General features: G+C 43.4%; 1 protein-coding gene across 6 annotated transcripts in view; it reads right to left on the bottom strand.

Moving 5' to 3' along the window:
- Nucleotides 1-13,402, bottom strand: part of LOC129814102 (sodium- and chloride-dependent glycine transporter 1-like) — a 93,876-nt gene that overhangs the window by 10,532 nt on the left and 69,942 nt on the right. For all 6 annotated transcript variants that reach the window (XM_055866901.1, XM_055866905.1, XM_055866900.1 and 3 more), the window contains 8 exons: nucleotides 10,498-10,654; nucleotides 8,384-8,515; nucleotides 7,770-8,055; nucleotides 4,913-5,045; nucleotides 4,546-4,680; nucleotides 4,166-4,269; nucleotides 3,068-3,305; nucleotides 2,638-2,772 (listed from right to left, as the gene is read on the bottom strand). In XM_055866901.1, the coding sequence (XP_055722876.1) occupies nucleotides 2,638-2,772; nucleotides 3,068-3,305; nucleotides 4,166-4,269; nucleotides 4,546-4,680; nucleotides 4,913-5,045; nucleotides 7,770-8,055; nucleotides 8,384-8,515; nucleotides 10,498-10,654 (1,320 nt within the window). The remainder of the gene's footprint in view (nucleotides 1-2,637; nucleotides 2,773-3,067; nucleotides 3,306-4,165; nucleotides 4,270-4,545; nucleotides 4,681-4,912; nucleotides 5,046-7,769; nucleotides 8,056-8,383; nucleotides 8,516-10,497; nucleotides 10,655-13,402) is intronic.

Raw genomic sequence — 13,402 nt, 5'->3', positions numbered from 1 at the left:
TATGGATACAGCTTTAGAACAAAGTTCTACAATACTAGTAAAAATGTGATCAATACATCAAGTGGATGATCTTGTTCATGTAGTGTTTGTAAACACCCTGGTAGGTTGATTAATAACCTGAACCAAATTACAGGCACTGGTTACAGTCTGAAGCTTCCTCTTGAGAGGACAGCTTGATGAAAACCAGTCAATATTCAGGTCCCCAATAAAGTAGACCTCTCTGTTTACATCACATAAACTATCAAGCATTTCACACCTATTATTAAGATAATGACTGTTAGCACTTGGTGGCCTACAGCAACACCCCAAAAGAAAAGGCTTTAGATGTGCCAAGTGAACCTGCAACCACAACACTTCAATAACACTTGACATAAGATCTTCTCTAAGCATTACAGGGATATGGCTCTGACTATATATAGCAACACCTCCCCTATAAGCATTCCTGTATCTTCTATAGATGTTATATCCTTGTATTGCTACTGCTGTATCATCAAATTAATTATCTAAGTGAGTCTTAGAAATGGTTAATATATTAATGTTATCTGATGTTAGCAAGTTATTGATTTCATTAACCTTATTTCTAAGGCTACATATATTAATGATCCCCAAGCAGAGACAACGATAGACAGCTGCCTCTGATTGGGAACCATACCCGGCCAACAAAGAAATAGAAAAACTAGAATGCCCACCCAAATCACACCCTGACCTAACCAAATAGAGAAATAAAAAGGCTCTCTAAGGTCAGGGCGTGACAACATCTTAGCCAAATACATTTAAACTCAGTTTTTCACAATTCCTGACATTTAATCAGAGTAAAAATTCCCTTTCTTAGGTCAGTTAGAATCACCACTTTATTTTTAGAATGTGAAATGTCAAAATAATAGTATAGAGAATTATTTATTTCAGCTTTTATTTATTTCATCACATTCCCAGTGGATCAGAAGTTTACATACACTCAATTAGTATTTGGTAGCATTGCCTTTAAATTGTTTAACTTGGGTCAAACGTTTCGGCCCATTCCTCCTGACAGAGCTGGTGTAATTGAGTCAGGTTTGTAGGCCTCCTTGCTCGCACATGCTTTTTCACTTCTGCCCACAAATTTTCTATCGGATTGTGGTCAGGGCTTTGTGATGGCCACTTCAATACCTTGACTTTGTTGTCCTTCAAGCCATTTTGCCACAAATTTGGAAGTATTCTTGGGATCATTGTCCATTTGGAAGACCCATTTGCGACCAAGCTTTAACTTCCTGACTGATGTCTTGAGATGTTGCTTCAATATATCCACATAATTTTCCTACCTCATGATGCCATCTATTTTGTGAAATGCACCAGTCCCTCCTGCAGCAAAGCACCACCACAACATGATGCTGCCAGCCCCGGGCTTCAAGGTTGGGATGGTCATTATGGCCAAACAGTTCTATTTTTGTTTAATCAGACCAGAGGACATTTCGCCAAAAAGTACGATCTTTGACCCCATGTGCAGTTGCAAACCGTAGTCTGGCTTTTTTATGGCGGTTTTGGAGCAGTGGCTTCTTCCTTGCTGTGCGGCCTTTCTGGTTATGTCAATATAGGATGCGTTTTACTGTGGATATAGACACTTTTGTACCTGTTTCCTCTAGCATCTTCACAAGGTCCTTTGCTGTTGTTCTGGAATTGATTTTACACTTTCTCACCATAGTACGTTCATCTCTAGGAGACAGAACGCATCTCCTTCCTGAGCGGTATGACGGTTGCGTGGTCCCATGGTGTTTATACTTGCGTACTATTGTTTGTACAGATGAACGTGGTACCTTCAGGTGTTTGGAAATTGCTCCCAAGGATGAACCAGACTTGTGGAGGTCTACAATTTTTTTTCTGTGGTCTTGGCTGATTTCTTTTGATTTTCCCATGATGTCAAGCAAAGAGGCACTGAGTTTGAAGGTAGGCCTTGAAATACATCCACAGGTACACCTCCAATTGACTCAAATTATGTCAATTAGCCTATCAGAAGCTTCTAAAGCCATGACATAATTTTCCGAAGCTGTTTAAAGGCACAGTCAACTTAGTGTATGTAAACTTCTAACCCACTGGAATATTGATACAGTGAATTATAAATTAAATAATCTGTCTGTAAACATTTGTTGGAAAAATTAGATGTCCTAACCGACTTGCCAAAACTATAGTTTGTTGACAAGAAATTTGTAGGGTGGTTGAAAAACGAGTTGTAATGACTCCAACCTAAGTGTTTGTAAACATCCGACTTCAACTGCAGCTAGAGACATCTATGGGCTTTTATGTTTTTCTGTCGTGCATATGTGCAGTAGCCTATATATCATATATGTATTGGATAAGGGCACAATCATTTGGGCTTTTTTGGGCTTGGGCTCATAAAATGTATTTAATGTATCAGGCTCAGGTAGCGTCAGGCTTGAATTTTCGATCAAAGCCCTAATCAAATCTAGACATAGACCTATTTATATGCCTTTAAATGACACTTCTGGTTTTGACCGGAAATACCGGGTTACCCGGGAGAAAAGTGATTTATTCTCGGTATGGAACATTATAAAATACCAGAAAAATATTCAACCCTAATGTGTATTTATGTGTGTACGCATGCAGTGTATGTTTGTGTGTGTGTAAACATCTCTTGTCCATTACCTGTGTGGTGAGCGGCACCCCCAGCAGGAAGCCCACTATAGCCACTCCTCCTGTGACCACCGTCTTGTTCCTAACGATCCAGTCAGTACCAATCTCATCCACAATGGCTGTCACCAGGGTCTCCAGCAGGCAGAACTACACACAGGGACACATTGACAGGTTATCACTCAGCATTGACTTGTTATATCTACTTCTCCAACCCACTTTCTCCAACATGAAAATTTAAAAGAAACATCTACGTGTCAAGTTGAGCCCAACTGTTCGGTCATGCAGCCCTTAAATTCTATTTCAAAATGTGTCCTATTAGACAGGTGCTGCATCCCAAATGGCATCCTATTCCCTTCATAGTGACACATTTTCACCAGAGCCCTGGGGGAATATAGTGCCATTTGTGACATAGCCAGGATGTCATGGTGGTTGATTGACTCACCTGCGTCCCCAGGCCCAGCAGGATGAGCATGAAGAAGAAGAGCAGGGACCAAAGGGGGGAGATGGGCAGCAGAGTGAGGGCCTCTGGGTAGGCCACGAAGGCCAGGCCGGGACCGTGGTCGGCCACCTCAGATACATCTACGTTCAGGTGGTGGGCCATGAAGCCCAGGATGGAGAAGATGACAAAGCCTGCATACACGCTGGTCGCACAGTTGGTGATGCTGATGATGATGCTGTCTCTGTATGGGCGACCAATCAAAAAAGAGAAAACAGGAAGAACATTTTATTAGTAAAATTAGTAGTTATTAGTAGTTTTATAGGTCTCTGTGTAAGTAACCACTAAGAAGCCATCTGTGCATTTCACCACCATTCTTCCTTCCAGTGCAGATTCACGAATACTAAACAGTCAAAGTCTTAATTACATCATAAAAAATCATGATTATACTAAATAGTGAGATATTTTTCCTGGTTTCTTACAACTGGTGGGTTTATCAGTCACTACACTATCATTGATTCATAGTATCCTGTCCGCCACTTCACTGCTTCCACCACATGGTGGTGCTAATCAGAAGAGAAAACCTCTTCCAGTTTGCAAGGGAGCTTTGAGTTTGACTACCGTAAACTACAATGAACAATGCAACCGCAGGTAATTAACAAGAGTAAAAATAAATAAATGTGTCTCTCTACTCCCAGTGCGCTGCCTCTGGCCTCCACCTACAGTACAATGGCATGTAGTGCACACCATCACACCATACTACATCAATTCATGCGATTTGCAGCTGCCCTCCTCCATTCTGCACCCTTTCTGTTAATCACTGCTGACACTGTAGCGTGATTGCACCCAGAGAGGCAACAAGACCCTTTCTGATTCACTCCAACCAAGCATGAAAAAGTACTGCAGTGTAACCGCACACACTACCCTTCACTTCTTATACAACTCAGACAGCAGAAGTGGCCCAATTGGTATCAATTTCCCTTTATAGTGCACTACCTTTGACCAGGACCTATAGGCTGCCATTAGGGACTCACCCAGGGTTTATTTGGAAGTAGAGGGGAGAGTTAAGGGAGGAACAGCGGGGGAAGAGGAAGAGTAGAGTACCTGTAGCAGTTGTTGTGGAACTTGTTGTAGGAGGCCATAGTGATGAGCCCACCCCATGCACAGCCCAGAGAGTAGAAGATCTGAGAGGCAGCGTCTCCCCACACCTGGACAGACAGAAAACCATGTGTCAATACAACATCCGAAGAAAACTTATTTCATATCTGAGGCATATTACATCTGATTTTAAAGTAGTCTCTGTGTGATGAGACAGCCTACAACGTTACGCTATGAAGAGCTACATAGCTATTATATGAGTTATAAAAAGTCAACGTCAACAACTCTTAAAGTAGTACTTAACTAGCAGCATGACCGTATCTAATGACATAGATTTACATTACTTATTACTATATTTACTACATTTCCTAAATGATTACCCATACCTTAGCGTCGAGGATCTTATGCCACTGTGGGGTCAGGTAGTACTTGATGCCGGTGACAGCTCCCTCCAGGGTGATGCCTCTGATGAAGAGGATGGTCAGCACCACGTAGGGGAATGTGGCTGTGAAGTACACCACCTGAGGACCGTCGAGAGGTGAAGAATGAGTTAGAACATCTCCTAATGGGTGTCAATGATACATTATGACTAGGAGTTTTTCTTGATCATAGACTAAGTAACCTGACCGGGAAAAACTACTGGCCCAATCAATGACTTGTGGAGGTGAGAGAGAGAACGTAGAGAGATGAGAGAGATAAGAGTGAGAAGAGAGAGAAAAACAGGGAGACAGAGCGATAGACACCACTGCTCACCTTGCCTGAAGACTTGACTCCTCTGATGAGACAGAGGAAGACCACCACCCAGGACACGGCCAGACATCCCAGAATAGGGAGACGGACTTCACCGAAATTCCCGATGTCGTCTGAGATCTGCAGAACGTAGTGTCTGTGGGGAATGCACACAATTAATCACAGTGTCTATTCACAACAATGCCTTAATAGAGAAATGCAGAATGTAGAGTCAGTGCCGCATGGACAAACAATGGCTATATGTTCACTCATGAGAGATAGAGAAGGAGAATTGTTCAGATGATCCCTTGTATTACAGCGAGCGAAGCACATATTTCAATGTAGCAGCATGACCGAAAAACAACTTGGTGACAACACAATGGTTTATCTTTACTGACAATAGGCAAGAAATACAACTCCATTCATAGTATAGTGAAGACATCACCCGGAATGAAAGCTGAGCACAAATCATTTAGAAAGCCATTAACCAAGCACACCGCTCCCTTCGAATGGCCCCTATTCTCTATGCTAGGGGAATAAAACAGCTACACTACTCCCCATTCACTAGGGGATCAATATACTATTCTTGTCAAGGAAAATATACTTAACATCTAATCTTGTGTACTTCAGACAGTCAACTACAGTATGTGTAATGCTTGTTGAATGCGGGATGATTAATCATAGGCCAGGATTAGCAAGGCACACATGCCTGCCATCTGACTGGACAGGACTAGAGCATCTAAAACAACATTGCCTTACAGAGATACACACACACTCTTCTGTTACCCATAGTCAGACATGCACTATGTGACCAAAAGTATGTGGACGTCGAACATCTCGTCGAACATCGAACATTCGAACATTCTCGTCGAACATCTCATTACAAAATCATGGACACTAATATGGAGTTGGTCCCTCTTTGCTGCTATAATAGCCTCCACTCTTCTGGGAAGGCTTTCCACTTGATGTTGGAGCATTGCTGTGGGGACTTGCTTCCATTCAACCATAAGAGCATCAGTGAGGTCGGGCACTGATTCTGGGCGATTAGGCTTGGCTCGCAGTCAGCGTTGCAATTCATCCCAAAGTGTTAGAGGGGGTTGAGGTCAGGGCTCTGTGCAGGCCAGTCAAGTTCTGCTACACCGATCTCGACAAACCATTTCTGTATGGACCTTGCTTTTCCTTTACTGGAACTATGGGGCGTAGTCCGAACCATGAAAATCAGCCCCAGACCATTATTCCTCCTACACCAAACTTTACAGTTGGCGCAATGCATTCGGGCAGGTAGCGTTCTCCTGGCATCCACAAAACCCAGATTGGTTCATCAGACTGTTAGATAGTGAAGCGTGATTCATCACTCCACTGCTCCAGAGTCGAATGGTGGCGAGCTTTACACCACTCCAGCCGACGCTTGGCATTGTGCATGGTGATCTTAGGCTGCTCGACCATGGAAACACATTTCATGAAGCTCCCGACTAACAGTTCTTGTGCTGAGCAGCCTAAAAGGCAGTTTGGAACTCTTTTGTGAGTGTTGCATCCGAGGACAGACGATTTTTATGTGCTACGTGCTTCAGCACTCGGTGATCCCCTTCTGTGAACTTGTGTGGCCTACCACAGCTGAGCCGTTGTTGCTCCTAGACGTCTCCACTTCACAATAACAGCACTTATAGTTGACCAGGGCAGCTCTAGCATTGCAGAAATATGACGAACTGACTTGTTGGAAAGGTGGCATCCTATGACGGTGCCATGTTGAAAGTCACTGAGGCCATTCTAATGCCAATGTTTGTCTATGGAGATTGCATTGGTTGAGTGCTCAATATTATACACCTGTCAACAACAGGTGTGGCTGAAATAGCCGAATACACTAATTTGAAGGCGTGTCCACATACTTTTGTATATATAGTGTACTTTATTTGCCAAAACATTTTGAACACTACTTTACTACCCATATCTAGGAGCAGTAGAGTGTGTATTAACCCTTGCAGCATCTACTCCAGTCTCTTTAATCTAGTAGGCCTGACTCAGAGTCAGCCGTGTCCACGCCTTCCCACTGAGGTACTGCTGGGTTGCAGAATTACAGTAACTCCCAAAATTCCCAGGTTTTCCAGAAGTCCTGGCTGGACGAATCCGGATTTCCTGCTTATTCCTTTCTGATTCCGGGAATCTTCCAACCGGCAAGTGTACAACTCAGGCCTTACTTCCAGTACTCAACAGATTTAGAATAAAATCTGTTGGAATTCAAATGAAGATTGATAAGCGACTCTGGGTCCGGGTTAGGCCTTACTTCCAGTACTCTACAGGTCTAGTAGTAACTCCCTCTCACTCATGCCTTACTTCCAGTACTCTACAGGTCTTGTAGTAACTCCCTCTCACTCATGCCTTACTTCCAGTACTCTACAGGTCTTGTAGTAACTCCCTCTCACTCATGCCTTACTTCCAGTACTCTACAGGTCTAGTAGTAACTCCCTCTCACTCATGCCTTCCTTCCAGTACTCTACAGGTCTAGTAGTAACTCCCTCTCACTCATGCCTTACTTCCAGTACTCTACAGGTCTAGTAGTAACTCCCTCTCACTCATGCCTTACTTCCAGTACTCTACAGGTCTAGTAGTAACTCCCTCTCACTCATGCCTTACTTCCAGTACTCTACAGGTCTAGTAGTAACTCCCTCTCACTCATGCCTTACTTCCAGTACTCTACAGGTCTAGTAGTAACTCCCTCTCACTAATGCCTTACTTCCAGTACTCTACAGGTCTAGTAGTAACTCCCTCTCACTCATGCCTTACTTCCAGTACTCTACAGGTCTAGTAGTAACTCCCTCTCACTCATGCCTTACTTCCAGTACTCTACAGGTCTAGTAGTAACTCCCTCTCACTCATGCCTTACTTCCAGTACTCCTCGCTGGGGCTGGTCCTCTTGGTCTTATTGCCCACCTCCACGGCAACCTCAGCGGCCCTGGTGACCAAGCTGCGGGTGACGTTGGCCAGGGTGTTGTTGATGCCCGTGGGCGTCACCACACCGTTGCAGGTGGGCGTGTTCCAGGGGTTGTTGCAGTATGTCCACGGCAGCAGGTTGGTCATGGAAGAGAAGAAATAGTAGAAGGCAATGCAGATCACCACGTTGTAGTAGATACCAATGTAGGTGGACACCACCATCATCCCGTAGCCCACACCTGGTGAGGGAGAAAGAGAGAGTAGAGGACTTCAGAATACTACCAGGCAAGACCGTGGCTCTCATACTGAAGACATGTTGAAAATCTGTGGGTTTTCTAAGAATGTTTAAGCTGACAATAGATGCTGCAATTTATTTTCAACCTATCAGTTTCTTAAGCATCAGATAGTCAGTTATTAGTTGGATGCCACTGACCAACGGCAGTGATATTAATGCCAATCACCAACACCAGCACTGGTTGTTGGCTCACCTTTGAACATGACTGAGCAATGGCAGCAGTGTTTTAAACATGACTGACCAACAGCATCAGTGGTTGTAAACTGGCTCACCTTTGAACATGGGGCTGATCCTCCAAACCCCCAGGCATCCCTGGCTGGCGAACTGTCCGAATGAGAGCTCCAGGAAGAACAGGGGGATCCCACAGAACACCAGCATGATGAAGTAGGGGAACATGAAGGCTCCTGTAGTACACAACACAACATATGGGTCAGTCAACTCTACAGGGACAGGTCAACAAGTTTTGATGAAATTGATTAGAACTCAGATTTGTGTTATTTAACTCTTTACACTATTACTTCTTGTAAGTAGGTATATGTTTATTATTGCTACTCACAACCAATGTCTTATCTAATGGTCATTCATATGAAACATTTATAAATATTACAGAAAAGTTCCAAGACATTATCCCATTTCTGCTATGTAATGCTCAGTGAGTGAGTGGACGGATTTTAAGGTCATGTTTCTGTCTAGAATAGAAAATTAGTTCAGAAATAGAAGAGTTGTCCTCCCATGACATTGACAATATCATATATCTGCTATGTAATGCACAGTGAATAAGCAGTCTAATTGTAAGGTCATGTTTAGATCTAGACACAGAAAAAAGGTCATATAGAAAAGCATCCCATGACAATATCCTGTTTCTGCAACGTAGTGCTCTCACAGTGGTCATATTGCAAGGTCTCTGATGTTTTTTACGGCCGGTCAGCCAGCGGTGAGAAAATGTCATCAAGCCAAAGGAAGCGAATGGTGTCCACATCGCCAACAAATTATCATGGTCCAAACGTACCAAGAAAGTTGTGAAGAGGGCACGACAACACCTTTTCCCCCTCAGGAGACTGAAAAGATTTGGCATTGGTCCCCAGATCCTCAAAAAGCTATACAGCTGCACCATCGAGAGCATCCTGACCGGTTGCATCCCCTCCTGGTATGGCAACTGCTCGGCGTCTGACGTAAGGCGCTACAGAGGATAGTGCGTATAGCCCAGTACATCACTGGGGCCAAGCTTCCTGCCATCCAGGACCTATATACTAGGCGGTTTTAGAGGAAGGCCCAAAAATTTGTCAAAGAGTCTAGTCGTCCAAGTCATAGACTGTTATTTTATTTTTTGACCTTATTTTATTTTGAAAATATTTTCTTAACTCTATTTTCTTAAAACTGCATTGTTGGTTACGGGCTTGTAAGTAAGCATTTCACGGTAAGGTCTACACCTGTTGTATTCGGCACATGTGACAAATTAAATTTGATTTGAGTCCTAAGGAGCATCAGACAGAGAGTGATGCTAAGCAAAGCAGCAATCCTCTGTCTGCTTGATTGGTTTACCAGGGGGCCAATGTATCTGGGGAATAACAACCTTTATTTTTATTTATTTTATTTTACCGTTATTTTACCAGGTAAGTTGACTGAGAACACGTTCTCATTTGCAGCAACGACCTGGGGAATAGTTACAGGGGAGAGGAGGGGGATGAATGAGCCAATTGTAAACTGGGGATTATTAGGTGACCATGATGGTTTGAGGGCCAGATTGGGAATTTAGCCAGGACACCGGGGTTAACACCCCTACTCTTACGATAAGTGCCATGGGATCTTTAATGACCTCAGAGAGTCAGGACACCCGTTTAACGTCCCATCCGAAAACCTCAGTGCTGTAGTCTGAGATCATGGGTTAAAGGAAGGACTGGAGAGTGAAGAGCTGACTGCCTGTGTCCCAAATGGCACCCTATTCCCTATATAGTACACAACTAGTGGGTATAGGGTGCCTTTTGGGCTACAGCCCAGGCCACAGCCAGCTGATAAAGTCTACTGTGATGTTATAACTGCAGAGCTTTGAGCTACACCAGCCCCCTTGGCTATAATACTCAGCTATGTGATTGTGTGACCTAATGCACAGGCTACTGTATATGTATGCCCTTCTATGGCGATCCCTGGTCGCAAAATGTATAGAAGACTAAAGCCAACTGTAGGAGTGAATGAGGGGGAATGAAGCCAAGAATAACTTGGATCCATCTGACACAATGTGAGGAACGTAAACTTAAACTTGAACATACTTGACAACTCTTTCTACTTTGATTGCTTTTCAAAGCACTTCAAAAGGCATTGTGGATAAACTAGAATGTATTGCTGTCATTACTACTATATAATCAGTGTGTTGAGTGTGAAGACGTACCTCCTCCATTTCTGTAGCAGAGGTAGGGGAACCTCCATACGTTTCCCAGGCCAACGGCATAGCCCACGCTGGTGAGGATAAACTCTATCTGGTTTCCCCAGTTCCCTCTCCTGGAGTTCTTATCTGTCTTCACAGGTTCTCCTGGAACAGCTCCATTCTAGAACACAAAGAGAGAAGAACATTAGAGATGTTAGAACGTTAAAGAAGAACTGTATCTAGTCTACCTCCAGACTGGAGTAGGTAGGCCATTCTCTCAATGTGACACCCAACTCAAATCAACAACAAACTCAACAAATAGGCCTATTAAGCCAACTACATTCAGCTGAATGTAAAGTTCCAGGGTGCACCAATATTGAACACAAACCAGCAAAACAGTGTGAAATCGGCTACGGTGCTAGTGAGTAGACAGTAAACACTATACTGTATTAGATGTCCAGTGGCCAGGCTAAAACTGCGGGCGGCAAAATGAACAAATGATTTAATTCTCGAGTACTTATTTCCTTTTCTCCAGTTATAGGCCTAGTTCTGCATGGCATGTTAGAACTCCAAAGTCGAGATGGGCACATTGGAGCGAACTTGATTTAAACTGAAATAACCATTTGTTGTGTGCACAAAATCAACATTTGGTCTCGTAGTCCTGATTTGAAGTTTGCTCCCTCCATCTGTTGGTGTCAGATGGTCCTCGTTCTGACTTGACCTCCTCACTAACCCCAGGAGTTGACTACTGAGACTCCATTACGTCTATCTGCCTCTAACACAGCCAGAGCAACACTTGTCCCTTCACATGGCACCACAGAAGCAGTATAACAAATAATTTTATATATTACACTTAATACAACTCCTTCAATTAAATGTTATACTGTAGTAATCATAAATGTGACAAAGGTTTGGATTGCTGTGGGGTTTTGGTGTCTCTTATGGTGTGGCCTTGGGTGCACTGTGGAACGAACACACACACACACACACACACACACACACACACACACACACACACACACACACACACACACACACACACACACACACACACACACACACACGCACACGCACACGTACACGCACACGCACACACACACACACGTCTGCTTGCTGAGTTCCCTGGGCCGTTGCTCCCAGCAGAGTCGGCATCATGCAAGCAGGCAACTTATTCATCAGCAAAAAATGAAGAAAAAACCCCAGAAAAATCCCATATTTTCATTATTGCCCCGTAGTCATCCTTGGAGTCTGGTTGCGCCCAAATGTTCTATTTCAAAATAAATGTAACCTTTATTTCAAAATAAATGTAACCTTTTCACAACAATCCCCAACCATTTGGTCTTGAATTGTAAACTAAAGAGAGAATAAATACAATATTACCAAACAAAACTCTTGCAAATCAACAACATTATTACAGCCAAAATGTTCCTTTAGTTATCTTTGGCTGGTCATTGAGTGTGAGACGTGTGCACCTGCGTGGGTGCGTGAGAAACAGTGTGTTGAGACTGCTCTCCTCAGCGTGATGTCTGTGTTTGTGTGTGTTGTGTAGAGTGTGATTGTTTTAGGTGCTGAGAGTCTGGAGGAGGCGCACACCTGCTCAGTGCGAGGTGAGGCCAGCTGTACAGCTGAGAGGGCCCAGGGTGGAATGAGAGCCCAGCCAACCCACACAGTACAGCACAAAACACAGCAGACAGACTGGGCTACATGTAGCCTGCTGGCCTCCCACCTGTGAGAAGCCAGGTCTTTCAACACATGATCAGTAGGCACGTTTCCACTGACAAAAGCAATGGTCGCAAAAAAATAACATCGCAACATGTGTAGGCCTAATGGAAACGGCAGCTATAGGACAAATGTTCTAAAGATCAACAAAAATGTTATCCGTTCGACAGGAGTGGATTTTCTTTTATGATGGAAACAGTGTTTTTCGAATAAATTATCATTGCTGAATAATTTTAAAGGTACGCGGATCACGATGTCATAACGTGACTATAAAGCACCACTCCACATTTAATTATAAATGCCTGCTGCTGGCTAAATACATTTTTCAACTATAAAATAATGTTTCTTTGCAGGATCGTTGTCCTGACTTTCAAGAATGCCTGAATTGCATCGCCTTGCTTTTCTGTTTGGCTGGCAAGTTTCACCATCCAATTACTTCAGATCTACAGGAGTGTAAGTTTCACCATGGCAAGGACCTTGGTGATACGTTGGCACAGGATAGTTATTAGAATATAGCAAATATTAGTAAATTCTTGCATTCTATCCACGCTGGCTTTTGCGGGCTACCTGAGACATGAAACAGGTAGGAGGGCATATACAGGCTGTCGCCAATGTATTATTATGCAATTTGCCTAAATGGATAATGGAAACTCTTCAACTACTTCCGTTTATTTCTTTGGTGTGACATCTGTTTTTATTGACACAATACAGTTTAATGGAAACACACCGTAGCAGGCAATTTGTATGCAAATGTTCTATATGTCGACAGAAAATCCCTGGACAAGTTAGTGGAAACATAGCTAGTGTTTTCCCCTAGGATTTTTTTCAGCATCGTTGGAAAATGTAGTGGTTGGGTGGTGGGTCGATTGCTATTTGCTATGGGGGTCCGGGGCATGATGAGGAGCAAGTGGTGGCTGTGCGCTTGTGGCTCTCATTCACACCACTGCCTGCTCTGTGCTACAAATTCGCTGTAACTTGTCACACTAATCTTAAAGGGATAGTGCAAGATTTTGGCAATTAAGCCCTTTTTCTACTTACCCAGAGTCAGATGAACTCATGGATACCATTTTTATGTCTCTGCATCAGGGGTTGAAACCGGTTCAGGGATCAGAACTGAAAACCGAAAAAATACATATTTTTTTCAAGGAACAGAATCAGAACCGGGAATAAAAGTGATCTACAATGTTCCGGAACATAACCACTATTTTAA

Source organism: Salvelinus fontinalis, chromosome 17 (assembly GCF_029448725.1).
Source record: "Salvelinus fontinalis isolate EN_2023a chromosome 17, ASM2944872v1, whole genome shotgun sequence".
Lineage (NCBI taxonomy): Eukaryota > Metazoa > Chordata > Actinopteri > Salmoniformes > Salmonidae > Salvelinus > Salvelinus fontinalis.
The sequence above is the reverse complement of the archived record's forward strand: the minus strand, read 5'-3'. Positions and strand labels throughout refer to the sequence as shown.